Source organism: Takifugu rubripes, chromosome 1 (assembly GCF_901000725.2).
Source record: "Takifugu rubripes chromosome 1, fTakRub1.2, whole genome shotgun sequence".
In the NCBI taxonomy this organism is placed as follows: domain Eukaryota; kingdom Metazoa; phylum Chordata; class Actinopteri; order Tetraodontiformes; family Tetraodontidae; genus Takifugu; species Takifugu rubripes.
The window spans coordinates 22,720,433-22,744,720 of record NC_042285.1 but is presented as its reverse complement, the minus strand read 5'-3'; the positions used below and the strand labels follow the sequence as shown (position 1 = coordinate 22,744,720).

The 24,288-nt window shown below is 40.5% G+C and overlaps 4 protein-coding genes and 1 pseudogene across 4 annotated transcripts; 1 reads left to right on the top strand and 4 right to left on the bottom strand.

The window, feature by feature from the left end:
* Positions 1-4,013: 4,013 nt before the first annotated feature.
* Positions 4,014-4,958, bottom strand: LOC101079269 (olfactory receptor 1D2). The gene has a single exon (XM_003979308.2). It carries the CDS (start codon positions 4,956-4,958, stop codon positions 4,038-4,040), a length of 921 nt encoding a protein of 306 aa, XP_003979357.1. The 3' UTR covers positions 4,014-4,037.
* A 4,323-nt stretch (positions 4,959-9,281) lies between these two features.
* LOC115252600 (olfactory receptor 52E4-like) lies at positions 9,282-10,514 on the bottom strand. The gene has a single exon (XM_029848073.1). It carries the CDS (start codon positions 10,212-10,214, stop codon positions 9,282-9,284), a length of 933 nt encoding a protein of 310 aa, XP_029703933.1. The 5' UTR covers positions 10,215-10,514.
* A 3,012-nt stretch (positions 10,515-13,526) lies between these two features.
* LOC101078812 (olfactory receptor 1D2-like) lies at positions 13,527-14,509 on the bottom strand. The gene has a single exon (XM_003979306.3). It carries the CDS (start codon positions 14,466-14,468, stop codon positions 13,527-13,529), a length of 942 nt encoding a protein of 313 aa, XP_003979355.2. The 5' UTR covers positions 14,469-14,509.
* Positions 14,510-16,304: 1,795 nt separating this feature from the next.
* LOC101079039 (olfactory receptor 52E4-like) lies at positions 16,305-17,240 on the bottom strand. The gene has a single exon (XM_003979307.3). It carries the CDS (start codon positions 17,238-17,240, stop codon positions 16,305-16,307), a length of 936 nt encoding a protein of 311 aa, XP_003979356.2.
* Positions 17,241-21,820: 4,580 nt separating this feature from the next.
* LOC115252596 (uncharacterized) lies at positions 21,821-24,124 on the top strand (annotated as a pseudogene).
* The last annotated feature ends 164 nt before the right edge of the window (positions 24,125-24,288 follow it).

The window sequence follows — 24,288 nt, the reverse complement described above, 5'->3', positions numbered from 1 at the left end:
TTATAAAACCAGCAGATAGGTCCAGGTCACATTTACAGCCTTCATTATTTTAAATTATCCTAACAATTTGAGGAAAAAAAAATCTTATCAGGCTGATTACATCAAAATAACATTATGGTATACAGTATATGAATAGTGTGGTAACGTATTGGGTAACGTATTGCGTCATGTCCTGTCCTCTAAATCGTTGAATCGCTGAAGGTGCAGCAACCTCACTAAGAATCACGCTTGATTCTGTTGCCCCCCTGAAAAAGAAAATAGTAAATCAGAGGAGGTGTGCCCCCTGGTATAATTCACATATCAGGACCCTCAAGCAGAAAGTGTGAAGACTAGAAAGGAAGTGGCATTCTTGTAAAATAGACAGCTATCATGTAGCCTGGAAAGACTGTCTATTAGTTTACAAAAAGGCCCTTCGCAAGGCTAGAACAGCTTATTTTTCTTCTTTAATTGAGGAAAATAAGAGCAACCCCAGGTTTCTTTTCAGCACTGTGGCCAAATTAACTAAGAGTCACAGTGTTTTAGATCCACGTATCCCTTCTTCCCTTAGTGGTGAAGACTTCATGAGCTTCTTCACTGATAAAGTTCTAGCTATCAGAGAGAAAGCCAACCAGGCCATCCCAACAACTGGACCATCACCAGATGTGCTGACTGTGGGAACATACAGGTTCTCCAACAAGCCATTAAACTCCTTCAGCCCTATATATTTTTCTGAGGGGTCATCGCTAATTCAGAAATCCAAGACCACCACGTGTCTTTAAGATCCCATCCCAACACACCTGTTGAAGGATGTTTTACCATTGATAGGCAGTTCTGTCCTGGACCAGATCCATTGTTCTTTAATGACAGGTTATGTACCCCGGTCCTACAAGGTGGCAGTGATTAACCGTTGCTTAAAAAAACATCACTGGATCCTGATGTGTTAGCAAATTACAGGCCAATATCCAACCTTCCTTTTATCTCTAAAGTTCTTGAGAAGGTTGTGGTGACTCAGTTACTGGAGCACCTGCAGAGGAACAGCCTGTTTGAGATGTTTCAGTCAGGCTTTAGAGCTCATCACAGCACAGAAACAGCACTTCTTAAAGTTACTAATGATCTTCTTATAGCTTCAGATCATGGACTGGTCTCTATGCTGGTTCTGCTGGACCTCAGTGCTGCTTTTGATACAGTTGATTACAACATCCTGTTAAAGAGACTAGAACATGTGATTGGGATTAAAGGGACAGCACTAGACTGGTTTAGATCATATTTATCTGATAGATACCAGTTTGCTCATGTCCATGGTGTTCCCTCCTCATACAGTAGGGTTAGCCATGGAGTTCCTCAAGGTTCTGTACTTGGACCAATCCTCTTCACCTTGTACCTGCTTCCCTTAGGGAACATTATTCGGCAACATGGGGTAAATTTTCATTGTTATGCTGATGACACTCAGCTTTATTTATCCATGAAACCAGAGGAGACAGAGAAGTTAGTGAAGCTTCAGACCTGTCTTAAAGACATAAAGTCCTGGATGTCTTCAAATTTTATCCTCCTTAACTCAGGAAAAACTGAGGTCATGGTGTTTGGTCCTGAACCTCTCAGGGATAGTTAGATCACATGATCACTTTAGATGGTATCTCATTAACATCTAGTCTCTCTGTGAGGAATTTTGGAGTAACTTTTGACCAGAATCTCTCCTTCAATTCACACATTAAAACAGTCTCTAGAAGTGCCTTTTTTCACTTGAGGAACATCACAAAGATCAGGAAACTACTGACGCAGTACGATGCTGAAACATTAGTCCATGCATTTGTTACTTCCAGGCTGGACTATTGTAATTCTTTATTATCAGGGTGTCCAAACAACTCTTTAAGAAGCCTCCAGCTGATCCAAAATGCTGCAGCCAGAGTTCTGACAGGTATTGACAAAAGAGATCACATAACTCCTGTACTGGCGTCTCTTCATTGGCTGCCCGTTAAATTTAGAATAATTTTTAAAACCCTTCTTTTGACCTACAAGGTCCTCAGAGGCCTAGCTCCATCCTACCTGGAGGAGCTAGTGATACCTTATCAGCCCAATAGACCGCTCCGCTCTCAGAATGCTGGTCTACTTGTGGTTCCCAGAGTTTCTAAGAGTAGAATGGGAGGCCGAGCATTTAGCTACCAGGCCCCCTGCTATGGAACCAGCTCCCTGTCCAGGTACGGGAGGCTGACTCCATCGCTACTTTATAAGATCAGACTTAAAACCTACCTCTTTGAAAAAGCTTATTGTTACTAATTCTGCAGTTCCAGTTATTATCATAGACAGACAAATTATCATACTTAGGGGGTCGTCTAATCGTTAGGTCACATCTTAGCTGTGCTGTTATAGGCCAAGGCTGCCGGGGTCCAGAAACATGATCACCTGACAGGCCTCTGTCACCCCACTGGGTCATGGTTTCCTCTCCTCTCCTCTCCTTTCCTCCTCCTCATCAAGCAGACTAGTTATGCTGATTCTTGTGTAGTTTTTCTGCCCCCCCCCCCCCCCCCCCCCTGTATTAATTTACAGGTATCGCCGCCTTCGGAGCTGCATGATGACCTCCAGCCCCGCTGACCTGCTGTATAAATAGTGTATTTTTGCTGCTATGTGTTTCTGTGTTCTGTGTTCTGTGCCTCTCCTTTCCTCTCCTCTCCTCTCCTCTCCTCTCCTCTCCTCTCCTCTCCTCTCCTCTCCTCTCCTCTCCTCTCCTCTCCTCTCCTCTCCTCTACCTGTCCTCCCCCCTCTCCTCTCCCTCTCCTCTCCTCTCCTCTCCTCTCCTCTCCTCTCCTCTCCTCTCCTCTCCTCTCCCTCTCCCTCTCCCTCTCCCTCTCCTCTCTCTTTACCCAGCCGGCCATCAGCAGGAGGGTCCCCCTACATGAGCCTGGTCCTGCTCAAGGTTTCTTCCTGTTAAAGGGGAGTTTTTCCTTGCCACTGTTGCTTGTCTGGGGTCAGGCCCTGGGATTCTGGAAAGGGCCTTGAAACAATTTTGATTGTAAAAGACGCTATATAAATAAAGATTGATTGATTGATTGATTGATTGATTGATTGAATAACATTTTTTTCTAACAGTAACAAACAAGAAAGAAAAATTTATTATTAGATCAGTTTAAGACTCATTATTTTCGCATTTCTAACATAAGCATGATTAACATCTTTGTTTATAAAATTCATAATCAAACTGATGAACATGTGTTTAAGTTCTTTCTCCACATAAATGGTCTAATGTATAAACACAAATTAGGTTAATTAAATAGGATCAATTACTTAAATTGTACTATCATTATGATAATAACTAGTAGCGAGAGATTAATGTAATGGCCTGTTTTTTTTTTGGATTGGTGAGGTATGGTACATGAGCCCAGCACTGTTAAGGAAAATAATTTTTCATCACAATTGGGCCTCCCACTTGAGGGTGTGTCGTAAATGCTGACACATTTTCGAGCAGCAATTGTCATTGGTATGACGTGACATTTCAAGTTGTAACATTTTTAAAGTTAAATAAACTTTTCCTTTTTTTTTTCAGAGAATATGGCTTTCCTTGGGTAGAGTCAGCATGCCTTGGCTCCACTCTGGAGAAGGTCAATCTTGATTATGTATCGGCATGGTTCAGCATGACAAAACAGGTGATGAAGAAACAAATCGACCAAGTGTGGTCATGTTTGGTGAGGAAAAAAGGACTAATGGAAAACAGGCATAAGTTTGAACATTCCTTTGTAAACAAGAATTCATGAATAAACCAAACACCGGAAATGCAGAAGAAAATGTTTATTTCTCACAGTACTGACAGCAGAAACACCACAGGATTACTCTTATCCCAGTAGTTAGCCTGATCTGGAGCAGGCTAACTGCAGAGACTAAATCACTATAGTTACTTATCCAGGATAAACTTGACCTGCTTTCATGCAACTGACATGAGGCTAAGTTCATTCAGGACAACCAATATTTGCAGGCACAGCGCTCACTCTGGTTTTGTGAGTCAGACAGTTCATGTACTGTGTTTTGGGGGATTTTTTGCGGACCACTTGATAAAAAATTTAAATTTTTCAACTCTTTCTGCACAGAAAACCTTCAATTCTGTTTCTAACTTTGGTCAGTTTTAAACCATAGATTAAAGGATTGATTAGTGGAGGAAAGAGCAGAAACTGCATTGCAATAAAGTTCTGGGCACTGTCAGGTAATTTTTCTAAGCTTAGTCTCATATTCAGCACATCAAAAAGTACAGATAGGGCCACGATAATGCAAGACATTAAATGTGGCAAGCACGTTTGCAGAAATTTCATCCTTTCTTCTTTACATGTTAGGCATGTTTTCATGATATAGAAATAAGAGTAAATGACATACAGAAAATGACAGAAATAAAATGTGATTGTGAAAGCAGGAGAAAATACAGTTGTTATTGAGGGAGTACATCCTAATCTACGTATGACATAGTTAACACAATATATTCTTGATATCTGCGAGCCACATAACCTCAGAGTTGATGTTAACATTGTAGTTATGAGCAATTGACCCACTGGAAGAATCCATGCGACAAACACAAGCAGACAAATTCTCTGAATGGTCATCACAGAATGATACACCAGAGGTTGACATATAGCCACATATCTGTCATAGGCCATGAGTGCCAAAAAAGAAACCTCAGCACAAACTGAGGAGTTCACCACCAAACTCTGCACGAGGCATCCTGCATAAGAGATGACGTGAGAGGTCGACAGAATATCTATCAGAAATTTGGGATAAAAACCTGCTGTCCCATAAAGTGAGTTGATGCAGAGGTTGCAGAGAAAGATAAACATGGGTTCATGAAGACTTTTATCCACTATAATTGCCACAATGAGGGTCACATTTACCTGAACAATCACACAGTAACATACAAAGGTGAGAGCAAATAAAAGAAATCTGTAATTTATGATTACATTAAATCCAGACAGAGTAAACATGGTCACGTCTGAAGCGTTATCCATCAGTAAATAAGAGATAATGTTACCATCCTCATGATTAGATTGTGTAGATAAGAGGGCTCAACAATTATTCAATTGAAACAGGCATCCTCTATCCTGCCTGCTCATTTTGTTGTTGATGAGTCAATGTTTTTATATGCATTCTTGGATGACATTAAAGCTGCAGCCATTGACCTGAGAGGAGGATTTGGTTGAATATTCAGCAGAAACACCTCCCTCTTTGTCTTCTCGCTCTTCTTCCTCCTTTGGGCTGCTGTTTGTTGAGCAGCTCAGGATTTTACTTGTCATGATATTTATGACAAAATTTAAAATAATGTTCAAAATAGATGTATGTAAATGTAAATATTAAAAGTTACACTTAAATGTTAAATACAAATCTAAATGCTATAAAAAATCTTGGCTTAAGAGAACTGAACTAGACTTTCATTCATTTCATTTTCCAAAGAAGTTTTACCTCTTATCCAAAAGGCTTCTGAATTTCTGAATTGAAAATTCTTCAAAAAATGAACAGAAAATTTAAATATAAATATAAAATATAAATGTGATTTCTAAACGGTGAATCTAAATCTTTCAGGTCACATCAAATGTTTAGCTGTTATGTTATTCTAATAAAATCACTCAATCTGGATTTTCCCAGATCGGTTCCAAATGAGACGCATCTCTTAAGGATGAGTCTGTATTTTCAGACTAGGGTGGCAAATTGGTCTGAGATCTATTTACCTATGATCTTTTTTGGAGTGGCTAGTGTTGGCTGGACTGACAACTTTCTCTGTGTCAGTAAGCTCTTCTGTGAATTGTGGGGGTCTCCACATCAATCCAAAACTACTTCGTCACGATTGGCGAGGATTCTAGGTCAGCAAAAAATAATCAAAATGTAGCATGTGCAGATTGGACAATCCACCTCCCAATCCGCATACTCTAGTAAGTCAATTCATAACTGAGCTCTCTGGGAGGGTTAGTCCAGCTACATTCCAACTTCTATTGGCTAATTTTATTCAGGCTAAGTCATCTCCATAAATTTTATTGAATTAATGCAAGAAGTCAGTATTCATACGTGCATTATCATCATACGCGCTTAGTGACAAGTCTGGATTCGAGCCAGCCATCATGGGGCACAGTGTGATATGGAAGCCTGACATTCTTTCATTGCTTTGTCAGCACTTTCTTTTTCGTTGCAAACACAGTCAGGAGATTCCTTTGTTGTGAGATGGATGGAGGTTCGCCTAGATCCAGTCCTAAAGAATAATGTAGTGTTGTATTAAGATCTGGCCAAAGGTGTGTTTTCTGTGGGCGTATGCACCAAGTTTTCTTTTTCGGGTGTTTCAATGATTGTGGGCATCGATGTCTTTGGCGGTAGGGTCTGGTAAAGCAGTCCCGTGCCAACTGTGTTGTCTGAGCCATCAGATGTGGCGTCTAACAGTTCAGGGTTGCCTTCTGTCTTGTGATTAGAAGGTCATGGGGGCCCAGTGTTTCAGATTGTGGTGGTTCAGGAATTTTGCTCTGCACGTTTGAGGACTGAACATGATGAATCTGGCCACTTGGGGTGTGTAAAACATCCGTATGTGCTCAAGCATTTTTTTTTTGGCTGTGGCCCAAGAAAGATGTGGCTGCAGCCTCTGTCAATTACAATTTTCTTCTGCTGATTGATATTAGTTCACAACTGGCAAATGTTTTGTGGTTGCTCTTTTTGAAAAAAGGACATTACCTGTACATATTTTTATTCCTTCATAAATTACATTTCATTTTTCCTCGAAGGAAGTGTTTTCAAGTGACATTTTTTGCATCTTTACTGGGTAGAGTATTAAATTGTGTAAAACAAGGTATTTTATTTTATATATATGATGCACAGCAATAAGGATGTAATTAAAAAACTATCAAAATATTTATATCATTTGCTGAAAACAAAATGTAAAAACAATAGTCCTTTTCCCACTGCAGGAACGTTTATCATTTACCCAGGATTTTGAGCACACCTTGCTGTGTTTCCACTGAAATTATCCAGGGGGAAAAAACGTTACCCCAACTTTCCTTGTAAAAAGGGCAGGAGTTTTCATATTCATTCAAATGCTTGCGGGACTGGTTTTGAACAACATCGATTGTGGAATACTCCTCCTGTAGCAGTCACTTGTATTTCATAATCCTCTACAGCTGTTCATGTCCTCAAATATCATAATTCACCATAATTGTTCATATCTGTTCCATTGCCATAGTCCTGTTGAGCATTTTGCTATGTATGAGTTCCTCAGAAATCTATCAGAAATAATATCAGAAATTTGGGATAAAAACCTGCTGTCCCATAAAGTGAGTTGATGCAGAGGTTGCAGATAAAGATAAACATGGGTTCATGAAGGCTTTTATCCACAATAATTGCCAAAATGAGGGTCCCATTTACCTGAACAATCACACAGTAACAAACAAAACTTAGAGCAAATAAAGTAAATCTGTAATTTACAATAACATTGAATCCAGACAGAGTAAATATCGTCACTTCTGAAGTGTTATCCATCACAAAATATGAGTTAATCATGTTACCATCTTCAGTGTAAAACTCACTGTTAAAATAGGGGTTCTCTTTCATGTCTGCCCATTTCGTTACTGGTTAGTCAACATTTTTATGTGCATCCTTGGATGGCAACAAAGCTGCAGCTGTTAATCAGTTTAGGGTAAACCCCTCCCTCTTCACCTTCTCCCTCCTCCGAGACATTAAGTTGCTTGCGACAAGTGCTTCACTCTAAAATTTTAAATCTTTTTGGGTGCTTGTTTTAACTCATATTAGCTGCTTTTTGAATTCTAGCAGGAATCAGTGGTGATGAAATTTCAACCACTGTTATATATAAAGAAGGGGATAAAAAAAAGATGATTGATGATTTAGGAATTGACAGGTCACTCCAGGAACACTCTAAAGAAGGAGATAAGGACATAAGAGTGGCAAAGGCATGCTAGTTTTCAGCTAAAAACCATGCTTTTAGAAAGGGCTGAAAGACATCACTAATTATAGGAGAGAATACCCCCCCTCCCCCACTGAGGCAAAGGTTCCTCATACACCCCAGCCAAACTGCCTCCAGATAGTCCCCTCCACAAATAATCCACTGCACAAGGCATCTGGTATAACAGATGACATGAGAGGTTGACAGAATATCTATCAGAAATCTGGTATAAAAAGCTGCTGTCCTATTGAGTCTGTTTGTGCAGGGTTTGAAGAGAAGGATATACTGTCAGTGGTCAATTTATCAGGTACAATTGTTCAATTGCTAGTTGAAAAATACCTATTTGGAGAAATCATGTGGCCTCAACTCAGTGCCTTTAGGCATGTAGACACGGTCTGAACAACTTACTAAAGTTCAAATTGAACATCAGAATGGAGCAGAATGGGGATTTTTGGTGCCAGATAGGCTGGTCTGAGAACTTCAGAAAGTGCTCATCTACTGGGATTTTCAGGCACAACCTTTGCTATGGTTTAAAGAGAGTGGTCCAAAAAAGAGCAGATATCCAATGAGCAGCAGTTTTCTGGACAAAAATGCCTTGTTTATGTGACAGGTCAGATGAGAATGGGTTCCACTCCTGTCAGCTCAGAACAAGGAAGTGAGACTTTTATTTATTTATGGACTTCCATATTGAAGCAAAAAGTTGATGTGAGCTGCTTGCTCACAGAATTATTTTAAATAAATAAAGGGGAAGTAAAATTAAATATATAAAAGACATAAGAGATGGTGAGGGTTTTATTAAAAGTTATGCATTCATGTTTGGACATTGCTGGAGACATCATGTTTATGACAGAGTTGTATTCTTCCTTTAAGCAAAAACACTCTTAGATCAAACTTTTTCTACTATTACATGATCTGACTGTTTCAAAAGAAAGTTGCTTTAGCTAAAAATGTGAGTGATGGTGACTCAAAAATGCATTAGCACTATTGCCATCTGTCATTGTAATGCAAGACTCACAAACAAGGTTTAAGGACATCATACTGAGTATTTCTTTGAATCATAATAACAAAAGGATTTGTAGGAAAACAACCACAACAGCAAAAGTGAAAAATTCAAAGATGAGTGAGAACATGTGAGTGAGGGAAATGACATGTACTCCAGGGACATAAATTCTAAAATTGATACCTAAAGAATTAAAATTGGTCAGTTTTCAACCTTGAATGCAATATTGAAAAAATTGTTTGTTGTCATATGGTGTGATCAATTTCCAGAAGTATCAAGTATCAGCAGTTTGATCATAAATTTACTTTATAATCTAATTTTGCTTTACAGTATAATTTTGTTTATATATATATATATATATTAATATATTAGATGATGCCCCAAATCATGAAATTCAGTTTAAATAATTATGTTATGCCTTGTGAACAGTCTTAATATTTCTCTTCTAATCTGTTCTAACTTCAGCCCATACACAAGAGGGTTTAAAACTGGTGGAATCACAACAAACTCCAGTGAAAAAATGACAGCCAAAAATGGATTTATCTCCTCGATATTAATGCGGCTCAGGGCTACATCACAAACAACTGTTAGAGAATTAATGACAAATGAAATAATGTGGGGGACACAGCTCTGAAACACTCTTCGGTTAAATCCTGCAGAACCTTTCCAACAAGTAGCCACAATCTGTATATAGGTGTACAGAACGTACAAAAGTGGGAAAATAATTAATATTGTCAGAAACATGCCATAAATATTGTTTACAATAGTGGAAACACATGACAATTTTACCACGTTCCAGTTGCCACAAAATACCCTTTTAATCTCATTGCCACATAATGGAAGCCTGACGGACAGATACAGGCCAACTGCTATATTAAAAACTGGAATGAGACAAGCTGAGGATGCCAGCAGCACAACAGTTTTATGTGTCATCTTTCTGTGGTAATGTAAAGGATTACAAATAGCAACATGTCTGTCATAAGCAATAATACCTAGAATGGTCATTTCAAATGAAATATATGTGTAGAAAACGTAAATCTGAGTGAAACATGCACTACGTGACATAAAGTGAGTATCAAGAAGAAGGTCCATGAGGAATCTGGGAAAGAAGCCGGTGGAACCGTACAGAGAGTTGACCGATAGAAGAGCTATGAATATGTACATTGGCTCATGCAGAGTTCTCTCTCGTGATACCACCAAGATTATGACAAAGTTAGCAGAGATCATGAAGCTGTAGAGCAGTAGGCAGAAAACAAAGGCCAGGTATCGGTAGTGCCCAATGTTCACGAACATCGTGAGGTTGAAGTGAAAAGACGCTGAGTTGTTTTCCATCCAAAAAACAGAGGAAAATTCAGGATTTCTCTTGTCTTCTATCTCTTACTGCTGTTGTGAAAAACCGTGCCTAGATCAGCGTAAGCAGCAGAAGCATAATTACTGGAACACAGATCACGAGCATACCGATCACTTCATTGAATTCACCAAACTTACAGTGAATGGTTGTCAAGTGTGTTGATCAAGACAACAGAACTGTAGGTGGTGGAAGATTATTATTATCATCATCATCGTGTGGTTTGAGATTAGGTCACCTGCAGAGGGTGGAGCTAGGAGCTTACGCCACACCCCTAATAATTTTGCATTAAGGTATATGATTTTTGTTTTCATTTTGTGGGTGGGGGGTAGGTACATGACAACTTCACTTTTCTAAAAAAATAATATGATGGGAAAGTAGTTCTCTTAGCTCCATTATGATAAGTTACAACTGCATTTCTATCTTTGTATTCATGTTCAAAATAAAAAAAGTCCAAGAAGTAATAAACCAGCGGTTGTACAACCGATGGTGCATAAGGTAACTGAAAGCATGGATAAAGGAAGGATGTTAAAAACACATATAATCAGTTCGATTAAACTGCCACCCCCAAACTGCCAGATCCATCATTAAATTTAGAAATTGCATAGTTTGATGATGTTTAATGCACTTACATGGGATGACAGTTGTTGAACTGGTCTAGATTGCCCTTAGGAGTTAATGTGAGTGTAAATGTTTTCTTTCTCTCTATATTAGCCCTGTGATTAGCAGATGCTTGTCAATTAATCAATCAACCAATCAATCTTTATTTATATAGTGTCTGTTACAATCAAAATTGTTTCTTGGTGCTTTTCAGAATCCCAGGGCCTGACCCCAAACAAGCAACAGTGGCATGGAAAAACTCCCCTTTAACAGGAAGAAACCATGAGCAGGACCAGGCTCATATAGGGGAAACCTCCTGCTGATGGCCAGCTGGGTAGAGACAGAGGAGAAGGGGGAGGACAGGTAGAGGACAGAATATATAGAACACACATATTAATTAAAATATGCTGCTGCTAGAGTCGGGTTGGGTGAGTCAGGATGTAACACCCTCTCTCACAAAGCTGGGATAGGCTGCCTTGGTTTTGTCGCATTATTGGGTTTGCTGATATTACCGATTTGCTGATTTATCTACTAGACCTGTGTTGAAAAATACATTCTAATGGAGGAGAGATGCATACAATTTGGTATTTACCGGTAAATGTGCTCAGAAAGGGGCACAAGGGAAGTGGAACAACGGGAGGGTTTAGAAATTGGAAGCAGGAACTTCACAAGAACCCTTCTCACTTGGTCCTCTCCATGGTTGTTTCTCCACTACAGGGTAGTGCCCCTCGGCATCATAATGAGTTTCGATTGTGACGTCACCAGGACAAATAAGAAATAATAGAAAAAGTAAACAATGAGGAAGAAGATAAATTTCCTTCACCTCTGTGAAACAAGCAGCTACGGAGGTTTGTCTGCAGGGTATGTTTTTTGTTCCAATCTGGCGCTGCAAGCTGCATCTGTGTTAAAATATATAAGTAAATAGCACGTGTTGTGAAACTCATAAAATACAATACAATGTAGGATGTTGCCGTGTTTCTGGTTTGTGCACGTCAAAAATGGTGGTGGATGTGTCTGCTTAGATAATTCTCCTCTTCTGCCTGGTTCCACATCACAGCCTGTTCTCGGTTTAGTCAATCAGCACTTAGCAAACCTTAAGTCTCAACCCAGGACTTTCTCAGGGCCAGTGTAAGTTCCTACCCTGGATCAGTGACTGAGGATAGACCCTGTAAAAGTTCCTGTAAATGGCAGTTTGCAGGATGACTAAAGATGTTGGGTTACAGTATTTTTAGAATATAAAATATAATTCACAATCTCAGTGAATTATTCATAGTTCACTTTAAAAGCGATCCTTTTCTGTCTGCCTCAAATGCCTCGTTTATTTCCTGTCAAAATGTCTTACTGGGGCTGATTTTATTTCAGCGTTTCAAGCGCAAGATCCTGATGATCTGTCTTCTGATCTCTGGTAACTTCAGACCGTAGATAAAAGGATTCAGTGCTGGTGGAATGATGACAGACAGAATTACAGCCAGGAACGGATTGATCTCCTCCATATTTTGACGACTCAACACTGTATCACTAAACGACATGATTATATAAACCATAAAAGAAATAAGATGTGGAAGGCAGCCCTGCACAACCTTTCCCCGAACATTCAATGTCTTTCTCCAGCATGCGATCACAATTCTGGCATAAGTGTACAATATAAATCCAGAGGAAACGGTCATTAAAAGTCATCTCAGATGTATCTCATTCAAGTTTTAAAATCATATTATCAGTGTGCGGGGTAAGGGGGCCATTAAAGATGATAGGTGTCCAGTACTCATTGTGGACACATAGGAATTCTGAGTCTTGGTATCGTCTGGAGTTCTTGTTCACCGTCTGCTTGAGGAGCAGCAGCATTTTGGTGACGTTCCATCCTGCACCTCCTGAATCAAGCATGATGTTGATCTGAGGGAGGTGCAGGTGATCAGATAGTGGTTTGTGTGTGTGTGTGTTTTACATTTTTCTTGTTTTATAGAAAATATGACCAAGTCATGTTTCAAGCCTTTAACATTTTAAATTCTGCTATTTGATAAAAATAAAAAGATTGTGTTGGGGTAAATGACATCATTCCTTTAAAATAACATTAACGTAACATAACCACAGTGACAGACAAGAATCGAAAAAAAAAAATTATTAGATCAGTTTAATACAATAATTATTTTCTAATTTCTAACTTAAGAAGTATGAGAATATCAACAACTTTTATAGTTTATGAAATTTATAATCAAACTAATGAGCAGGTGTTTCAGTTTTTCTCAGCATAAACAGTATGGTCTGTTGTTTATGACAATTCCCTTTTATTAAATAGGAACATTCAAATCTGTTGATGTAGTAATAACATTATGAGGATGACTATTATCAACTAAAGTATAATGTTGCTTTTCCATCTGCAGGGTTCAACCATAGTTTCCGGTCGTATGACGTTGCATTTAATATTTCAATTTTATTAGGTTAAAAAAAAAACATTTCTTTTTTAAAAATGGCATAAACATGGCCTAATTTGGGCTGATTTGGCACAACATTGCCCCACTATAGAGAAGGCTCATCTTGAGTGCAGCAAGGCTCACTGTGACAAAACAACTGAACCTGGGCCGAAAAAAGGGGTACAGATTTGAACATCATTTTGTAGACAAGGATTTATAAATAAAACCAATTCAGACCCCCCCCCCCCCCCCCCCCATGATAACATTATTAGCATTATTAGAATACTTTCAACTCTTCCTGCACAGAAAACGCTCAATTCTGTTTCTGACTTTGGTCAGTTTTAAACCATAGATTATAGGATTGATTAGAGGAGGAAAGAGCAGAAACTGCATCCCAATAAAATTCTGGGCACTCTCAGATAATTTTTCGGAGCTTAGTCTCATATTCAGCACATCAAAAAGTAAAGATAGGGCCACAGTTATGAAAGACATTAAATGCGGCAAACATGTTTGCAGAAATTTTATCCTTTCTTCTTTACATGTTAGGCATGTTCTCATGATATAAAAATAAGAGCAAATAACAAGCAGAAAATGAGCGAAATAAAATGTGATAATAAAAACAGGAAAAATTACAGTTGTTATGGAAACTGTACATTCTAATCTACGTATGACATAGTTAACACAATACATTCTTGATATCTGTGAGCCACATAACCTCAGAGTTGATGTTGATACTGTTATTATGAGCATCTGGCCCACTGGAAGAATCCAAGCAGCAAACACAAGAGCAGAAACTCTCTGAGGATTCATCACAGAGTGATACACCAGAGGTCGACATATAGCCACATATCTATCATAGGCCATCAGCACTAAAAGAGAAAAATCAGCACAAGCAGAGGAGTTGACTGCAAAACTCTGCACGAGGCATCCTGCATAAGAGATGACGTGAGAGGTCGACAGAATATCTATCAGTAATTTTGGGTAAAAACCTGCTGTCCCATAAAGTGAGTTGATGCAGAGGTTGCAGATAAAGATAAACATGGGTTCATGAAGGCTTTTATCCACAATAATTGCCAAAATGAGGGTCACATTTACCTGAACAATCACACAGTAACAAACAAAACTTAGAGCAAATAAAGTAAATCTGTAATTTACAATAACATTGAATCCAGACAGAGTAAATATCGTCACTTCTGAAGCGTTATCCATCACAAAATATGAGTTAATCATGTTACCATCTTCAGTGTAAAACTCACTGTTAAAATAGGGGTTCTCTTTCATGTCTGCCCATTTCGTTGCTGGTTAGTCAACATTTTTATGTGCATCCTTGGATGGCACCAAAGCTGCAGCTGTTAATCAGTTTAGGGTAAACCCCTCCCTCTTCACCTTCTCCCTCCTCCGAGACATTAAGTTGCTTGCGACAAGTGCTTCACTCTAAAATCTTAAATCTTGTTGGGTGCTTGTTTTAGCTCATATTAGCTGCTTTTTGAATTCTAGCAGGAATCAGTGGTGATGAAATTTCAACCACAGTTATATATAAAGAAGGGGATACAAAAAGATGATTGATGATTTAGGAATTGACAGGTCACTCCAGGAACACTCTAAAGAAGGAGATAAGGACATAAGAGTGGCAAAGGAATGCTAGTTTTCAGCTAAAGACCATGCTTGTAGAAAGGGCTGAAAGACATCACTAATTATAGGAGAGAATACCCCCCCCCCCCCCCCACCTCCCCCACTGAGGCAAAGGTTCATCACTCACCCCAGCCAAACTGCCTCCAGATAGTCCCCTCCACAAATAATCCCCTGCACAAGGCATCTGGTATAACAGATGACATGAGAGGTTGACAGAATATCTATCAGAAATCTGGTATAAAAAGCTGCTGTCCTATTGAGTCTGTTTGTGCAGGGTTTGAAGAGAAGGATATACTGTCAGTGGTCAATTTATCAGGTACAATTGTTCAATTGCTAGTTGAAAAATACCTATTTGGAGAAATCATATGGCCTCAACTCAGTGCCTTTAGGCATGTAGACGCGGTCTGAACAATTTACTAAAGTTCAAATTGAACATCAGAATGGAGCAGAATGGGGATTTTTGTGACATGATTGTTGGTGCCAGATAGGCTGGTCTGAGAACTTCAGAAAGTGCTCATCTGCTGGGATTTTCAGGCACAACCTTCGCTATGGTTTAAAGAGAGTGGTCCAAAAAAGAGCAGATATCCAGTGAGCAGCAGTTTTTTGGACAAAAATGCCTTGTTTATGTGACAGGTCAGATGAGAATGGGTTCCACTCCTGTCAGCTCAGAACAAGGAAGTGAGACTTTTATTTATTTATGGACTTCCATATTGAAGCAAAAAGTTGATGTAAGCTGCTTGCTCACAGAATTATTTTAAATAAATAAAGGGGAAGTAAAATTAAATATATAAAAGACATAAGAGATGGTGAGAGTTTTATTAAAAGTTATGCATTCATGTTTGGACATTGCTGGAGACATCATGTTTATGACAGAGTTGTATTCTTCCTTTAAGCAAAAACACTCTTAGATCAAACTTTTTCTACTATTACATGATCTGACTGTTTCAAAAGAAAGTTGCTTTAGCTAAAAATGTGAGTGATGGTGACTCAAAAATGCATTAGCACTATTGCCATCTGTCATTGTAATGCAAGACTCACAAACAAGGTTTAAGGACATCATACTGAGTATTTCTTTGAATCATAATAACAAAAGGATTTGTAGGAAAACAACCACAACAGCAAAAGTGAAAAATTCAAAGATGAGTGAGAACATGTGAGTGAGGGAAATGACATGTACTCCAGGGACATAAATTCCAAAATTGATACCTAAAGAATTAAAATTGGTTAAATGCACCATGTGCGTGGGTCAGTTTTCAACCTTGAATGCAATATTGAAAAAATTGTTTGTTGTCATATGGTGTGATCAAATTCCAGTAGTATCAAATATCAGTAGTTTGATCATACATTTACTTTATAATCAGATTTTGCTTTACAGTAGAATTTTGTTTATATGTATATATATATTAGATGATGCCCAAAATCATGAAATTCAGTTTAAATAATTATGTTATGCCTTGTGAACAGTCTTAATATTTCTCTTCTAATCTGTTCTAACTTCAGCCCATACACAAGAGGGTTTAAAACTGGTGGAATCACAACAAACTCCAGTGAAAGAATGACAGCCAAAAATGGATTTATCTCCTCGATATTAATGCGGCTCAGGGCTACATCACAAAAAACTGTTAGAGAATTAATGACAAATGAAATAATGTGGGGGACACAGCTCTGAAACACTCTTCGGTTAAATCCTGCAGAACCTTTCCAACAAGTAGCCACAATCTGTATATAGGTGTACAGAACGTACAAAAGTGGGAAAATAATTGTCAATATTGTCAGAAACATGCCATAAATATTGTTTACAATAGTGGAAACACATGACAATTTTACCACGTTCCAGTTGCCACAAAATACCCTTTTAATCTCATTGCCACATAATGGAAGCCTGACGGACAGATACAGGCCAACTGCTATAGTAAAAACTGGAATGAGACAAGCTGAGGATGCCAGCAGCACAACAGTTTTATGTGTCATCTTTCTGTGGTAATGTAAAGGATTACAAATAGCAACATGTCTGTCATAAGCAATAATACCTAGAATGGTCATTTCAAATGAAATATATGTGTAGAAAATGTAAATCTGAGTGAAACATGCACTACGTGACATAAAGTGAGTATCAAGAAGAAGGTCCATGAGGAATCTGGGAAAGAAGCCGGTGGAACCGTACAGAGAGTTGACCGATAGAAGAGCTATGAATATGTACATTGGCTCATGCAGAGTTCTCTCTCGTGATACCACCAAGATTATGACAAAGTTAGCAGAGATCATGAAGCTGTAGAGCAGTAGGCAGAAAACAAAGGCCAGGTATCGGTAGTGCCCAATGTTCACGAACATCGTGAGGTTGAAGTGAAAAGACGCTGAGTTGTTTTCCATCCAAAAAACAGAGGAAAATTCAGGATTTCTCTTGTCTTCTATCTCTTACTGCTGTTGTGAAAAACCGTGCCTAGATCAGCGTAAGCAGCAGAAGCATAATTACTGGAACACAGATCACGAGCATACCGATCACTTCATTGAATTCACCAAACTTACAGTGAATGGTTGTCAGGTGTGTTGATCAAGACAACAACTGTAGGTGGTGGAAGATTATTATTATCATCATCATCGTGTGGTTTGAGATTAGGTCACCCGCAGAGGGTGGAGCTAGGAGCTTTAGGCCACACCCCTAATAATTTTGCATTAAGGTATATGATTTTTGTTTTCATTTTGTGGGTGGGGGGTAGGTACATGACAACTTCACTTTTCTAAAAAAAAATATGATGGGAAAGTAGTTCTCTTAGCTCCATTAAGTTACAACTGCATTTCTATCTTTGTATTCATGTTCAAAATAAAAAAAGTCCAAGAAGTAATAAACCAGCAGTTGTACAACCGATGGTGCATAAGGTAACTGAAAGCATGGATAAAGGAAGGATGTTAAAAACACATATAATCAGTTCGATTAAACTGCCACCCCCAAACTGCCAGATCCATCATTAAATTTAGAAATTGCATAGTTTGATGATGTTTAATGCACTTACATGGGATGACAGTTGTTGAACTGGTCTAAATTGCCCATAGGAGTTAATGTGAGTGTAAATGTTTTCTTTCTCTCTATATTAGCCCTGTGATTAGCAGATGCTTGTCAATTAATCAATCAATCAATCAATCTTTATTTATATAGTGTCTGCTACAATCAAAATTGTTTCTTGGTGCTTTTCAGAATCCCAGGGCCTGACCCCAAACAAGCAACAGTGGCATGGAAAAACTCCCCTTTAACAGGAAGAAACCATGAGCAGGACCAGGCTCATATAGGGGAAACCTCCTGCTGATGGCCAGCTGGGTAGAGACAGAGGAGAAGGGGGAGGACAGGTAGAGGACAGAATATATAGAACACACATATTAATTAAAATATGCTGCTGCTAGAGTCGGGTTGGGTGAGTCAGGATGTAACACCCTCTCTCACAAAGCTGGGATAGGCTGCCTTGGTTTTGTCGCATTATTGGGTTTGCTGATATTACCGATTTGCTGATTTATCTACTAGACCTGTGTTGAAAAATACATTCTAATGGAGGAAAGATGCATACAATTTGGTATTTACCGGTAAATGTGCTCAGAAAGGGGCACAAGGGAAATGGAACAACAGGAGGGTTTAAAAATTGGAAGCAGGAACTTCACAGGAACCCTTCTCACTTGGTCCTCTCCATGGTTGTTTCTCCACTACAGGGTAGTGCCTCTCGGCATCATAATGAGTTTCGATTGTGACGTCACCAGGACAAATAAGAAATAATAGAAAAAGTAAACAATGAGGAAGAAGATAAATTTCCTTCACCTCTGTGAAACAAGCAGCTACGGAGGTTTGTCTGCAGGGTATGTTTTTTGTTCCAATCTGGCGCTGCAAGCTGCATCTGTGTCAAAATATATAAGTAAATAGCACGTTTTGTGAAACTTATAAAATACAATACAATGTAGGATGTTGCCGTGTTTCTGGTTTGTGCACGTCAAAAATGGTGGTGGATGTGTTTGCTTAGATAATTCTCCTCTTCTGCCTGGTTCCACATCACAGCCTGTTCTCGGTTTAGTCAATCAGCACTTAGCAAACCTTAAGTCTCAACCCAGGACTTTCTCAGGGCCAGTGTAAGTTCCTACCCTGGATCAGTGACTGAGGATAGACCCTGTAAAAGTTCCTGTAAATGGCAGTTTGCAGGATGACTAAAGATGTTGGGTTACAGTATTTTTAGAATATAAAATATAATTCACAATCTCAGTGAATTATTCATAGTTCACTTTAAAAGCGATCCTTTTCTGTCTGCCTCAAATGCCTCGTTTATTTCCTGTCAAAATGTCTTACTGGGGCTGATTTTATTTCAGCGTTTCAAGCGCAAGATCCTGATGATCTGTCTTCTGATCTCTGGTAACTTCAGACCGTAGATAAAAGGATTCAGTGCTGGTGGAATGATGACAAATCCTATAGACAGAATTACAGCCAGGAACGGATTGATCTCCTCCACATTTTGACGACTCAACACCGTATCACTAAACGACGTGATTATATAAACCATAAAAGAAATAAGATGTGGAAGGCAGCTCTGCACAACCTTTCCCCGAACATTCAATGTCTTTCTCCAGCATGCGATCACAATTCTGGCATAAGTGTACAATATAAATCCAGAGGAAACGGTCATTAAAAGTCATCTCAGATGTATCTCATTCAAGTTTTAAAATCATATTATCAGTGTGCGGGGTAAGGGGGCCATTAAAGATGATAGGTGTCCAGTACTCAGTGTGGACACATAGGAATTCTGAGTCTTGGTATCATCTGGAGTTCTTGTTCACCGTCTGCTTGAGGAGCAGCAGCATTTTGGTGACGTTCCATCCTGCACCTCCTGAATCAAGCATGATGTTGATCTGAGGGAGGTGCAGGTGATCAGATAGTGGTTTGTGTGTGTGTGGGTGCGTGTGTGTGTGTGTTTTACATTTTTCTTGTTTTATAGAAAAACCAGCAAATATGACCAAGTCATTTTTCAAGCCTTTAACATTTTAAATTCTGCTATTTGATAAAAATAAAAAGATTGTGTTGGGGTAAATGACATCATTCCTTTAAAATAACATTAACATAACATTCGGGTATGTGGGCCCTTATGTGCCTCAGGGAGCTGAACGCCCCTGCCTTACATGGTTCCGGGTCACCCTTGGGCAAGGTGTAGCACGACAAGTGGGCTGTAAACTGCGCACCAAGCAAAACTAAAGCAAAGACACCAGCACTACGTCTGGGATGCTGGAATGTCAGGACCTTGACGCCCGGACAAACTGACAACCTGCTTGCCATAGAACAGGGGTGGGGAACCCCCGGCCTCCGGGCCGTATACGGCCTACGAGACCATTTCTACCGGCCCGCAACGCAATAAGATTTTTATATTTTATATGTGCACTTATACAGTGGGACCGTTCGCTAAACTCCGCGAGCTGCGAGTAGCAGCGGTAGCGTATTTTTGCCTTTTGTATCCTGAAATTTCTTTCGTAACAAGAGGAAATATTTTCCCGTTTTCTGAGATAAAATAGACGGTTATGTTATGTCCGAGTCAAGGTCAGGGTCAGTGAACACAGCATGTGATCTATGTAGTGGGCTGGACTGATTGACACGGACGAAAAATGCATAGCGAAACACGCTAAACTCGACGAGTTGAAAGGACAGATGCGTTTGGATAAAATTAACGCTCTTCGTCGGCGTTTGGAGGCTCAACAAGCAGCTTTCACACGACCATGTACCGACAGAGAGAATATTACGCGTACAAGTTTTGTGGTGAGTGAATTAATAGCCACGAAGCTGAAACCTCACGCCGAAGGAGAGTTCGTGAAGGAGTGCCTCGTAGCCGCCGCTGAGGCGCTCGCGCCGGACAAAGTAAAATTGTTTCAAAGCGTGAATTTTTTTTCGTGAATAACTATTGAACTAAGACATATATTGTTATGATTCCAGTGGCTAACGGTATGTTTTTATGGTCAAGGAATCTAAATATGTAGTCAAAGTATATGTGGGACTAATATTTATGGTGGAAATCACAATATGCCAGGAATTGTTGCGCTTGGCGGAGGTCTGCGCTCTCCGAGTGCTTTCTAGTTGTTATTATTGTCTTTCTTTCTTTTCATTTATTTTCTTGATTATCTTGTTGTATTGCAGTTTTTGTGAGTAGAGGCCTCGAACAGGCCCTTACAGGTCTCTTGCCTCAACTCTGCACCTTTTTTTTTTACTGTTTTGTACGATCATGAAAACATATTTTACTTGTTTGTCATTTTATTCTATTTTTTTATGGTGATTTTATATGCATGTGTGCTAAATAAATAATTCAAACTCAAATGCAGCAATCATGAGACTTAGTAACACAGTGGTTATAGACTTTTTTTTGTCTTTTTTTTTTTGCATCCCTAGGTATGTGTTCATAATAGTATGGCCCTTGGAGGACTTTATAAAAATTGAAATGGCCCTCGATATAAAAAAGGTTCCCCACCCCAGCCATAGAAGATGCCCGCAAGACTGCAGTCATTAACAACGAACTCTTGAAGCGACAAACTGACATCTGTACCCTTCAGGAAACCCAACTCCTCTCTTCAGGTTCACTGAGAGAAAGGGACTACACCTTCTTCTGGCAAGGGAAGCCCCCTGGTGAAACCAGGGAATATGGGGTTGGCTTTGCAGTCAAGAACATGCTACTGGGAGCATTAATACCACCCACTGGTGGATCAGAGAGAATCTCAGGCAGAGGCTGAACACCACCAGTGGCTCTGTCCACCTGGTGAGTGTGTACGTGCCAACATTAAGCGCCCCCCAAGAAGTGAAGGACAAATTCTATGACGAGCTGGAGGTGACAGTAAAAAACATCCCCAATCAAGATCAGCTTTTCCTGCTTGGAGACTTTAATGCAAGAGTTGGTGCAGACCACGACGCTTGGCCATCCTGCCTAGGTTCCCATGGCATCGGCAGAATGAATGAAAACGGGCAGCGTCTCCTTGAGCTGTGCTCATATCACAACCTGTGCGTCACCAACTCATATTTTCAGTCTAAACCCCATCACAAAGTCTCCTGGAGGCATCCACGGTCTGGCCACTGGCACCAATTGGATCTGATCATAACACGGCGCTCTGACCTCCGAAATGTCCTCCAAACACGCAGCTTTCACAGTGCAGACTGCGACACAGATCACTCTTTAGTCTGCTGTAAAATCAAACTGCAGGTAAAAAATTTCCACAGAGCCAGACCAAAAGGACCCCCTCGCGTGGACAGCAGCAAAGCAGCTGACCCAACCAAAGCTGCTGCCTTCCTCAGTGCCCTTGAGGAATCCTTCCCCCGTCTACCCCAGTGCTGCTCTGCCCAGCAGTACTGGGATGGCTTACGGGACACCATCCACAGATCGGCCCAGACGGTCTTTGGCAAAAAGCTGCGAAGGTCCAATGACTGGTTCGAAGCCAATGCATCGGTATTGACTCTGATCCTGGAACAAAAACGTATTGCCCTCACCAACTACAAATGCACGCCAAATGATAAGACCCTGCATGCCCTCAGATCATCAAGGAAGATACTCCAAACCTCACGACGTTGCGCCAACAGCTACCGGCTACAGCTTTGCAGCAACATCCAATCAGCTGCTGACTCTGGTAACACCAAAGGCATGTACGACAGCATTAAAAAGGAGCTTGGACCAACACATCACAAAATTGCCCCACTAAAATCTGCCTTAGGTGAAACCATCACAGACCGCTCTAAACAACTCGACCGCTGGGTAGAACATTACTCCGTGCTCTATGCCAGCGACAATACTGTCTCGGATGCAGCCCTCTGCTATGTTGAGCGACAACCTGTAATGGAAGAGCTTGACATGGAAACAACAACGGAGGAGCTAAGCAAAGCTATAGACAGCCTAACCTGCGGTAAAGCACCAGGCAGCGATGGCATCACAGCTCAAGTCCTCAAGTGTGGTAAGCCCGCTCTTCTCGACAAACTGCACAAGCTCCTCTGCCAGTGCTGGCGTGAAGGCGCTGTCCCACATGACATGAGGGACTCCACCATCATTACCCTGTATAAGAACAAGGGAGACAGGAGCGACTGTAACAACTACCGAGGCATCTCTCTTCTCAGCACTACCGGCAAACTCTTTGCCAGAGTTGTGCTGAATAGACTCCAGGTTCTCGCTGAGAAGATCTACCCAGAATCACAGGCTGGGTTCAGAGTAGGAAGGTCCACCACCGATATGATCTCCTCTTTGAGACAGCTGCAGGAGAAGTGCAGAGAAAGCCACTCTACATGGCCTTTATTGACCTTACAAAAGCCTTCGACCTTGTGAGTAGGAGCAGTCTCTTCCAGCTGCTCGAACGGATAGGCTGCCCCCCTCAACTTCTCCGCATCCTACACTCACCGACATGCATGGCACCATCCAGTTTGATGGATCCACTTCGGACCCCTTCAAAATCTGCTGCGGTGTCAAGCAGGGATGCGTGCTGGCGCCCACCCTGTTCAGGATATTCTTTTCCCTGCTTCTGCGCCAAGCTTTCGGTACAGCTAGTGAGGGAGTCTACCTTCACACAAGGACAGATGGCAATCTTTTCACCCTTGCCCGTCTGAAAGCCAAAACAAAGGTCAGGCCGCTTGTCATCAGGGACATGCTGTTTGCCGACGATGCAACAGTGGTAGCACACTCCCAAGAGCACCTGCAAACCCTCATGGACCATTTCTCCCAAGCCTGCCAGGACTTTAGCCTGGTCATCTGCCTGAACAAAACCAAGACGATGGGACAGGGCACTGAAAATCCTCCGTCTATCACTATCAACAACTACACATTGGAAGCCGTAAACACCTTCACCTACCTCGGGTCCACCATCACTGACAATCTGTCCCTTGATGTTGAGCTCAGTAGACGCATTGGAAAAGCTGCCTCAACTTTCAGGAAGCTGACAGAGAGGGCATGGGACAATGGAAAGCTCATTACACATACAAAGGTGCAGGTGTACAGAGCCTGTGTCATTAGTACACTCCTCTATGGTAGCGAAACCTGGACCCTATATTCCCACCAAGAACGGAGGCTAAACAGTTTTTACCTTCGCTGCCTTAGGCGTATACTGGGCGTTACCTGGAAAGACATGGTCACCCACACGGCAATCTTAGAGAGAGCACAGCTTCCAAGCATGTACTCCCTAATGAGGCAAAGACGTCTACGTTGGCTGGGCCATGTCTGCCGGATGGATGATGGTCATATTCCAAAGGACATCCTGTTTGCCGAACTGTCGTCTGGTAAGAGACAGAAAGGACGTGTTACGCTCGAGAGGACTGGCGGTCAAGTGTGGCGGAACCCCAAAGAAGGCAGACAGACACGGGAATTAAAAAAGTAAACTCTGAAGGTTTAATGAAGCAAAAAAAAAACCAGGAGGGAAGAAACAAAATGAGAGAGGCCGAGACAAA

Bases quoted from the DNA above. Each gene is read 5' to 3' on its own strand.
- LOC101079269 (XM_003979308.2), bottom strand. From the start codon at position 4,958: ATGGATAACGCTTCAGACGTGACCATGTTTACTCTGTCTGGATTTAAT.
- LOC115252600 (XM_029848073.1), bottom strand. From the start codon at position 10,214: ATGGAAAACAACTCAGCGTCTTTTCACTTCAACCTCACGATGTTCGTG.
- LOC101078812 (XM_003979306.3), bottom strand. From the start codon at position 14,468: ATGATTAACTCATATTTTGTGATGGATAACGCTTCAGAAGTGACGATA.
- LOC101079039 (XM_003979307.3), bottom strand. From the start codon at position 17,240: ATGGAAAACAACTCAGCGTCTTTTCACTTCAACCTCACGATGTTCGTG.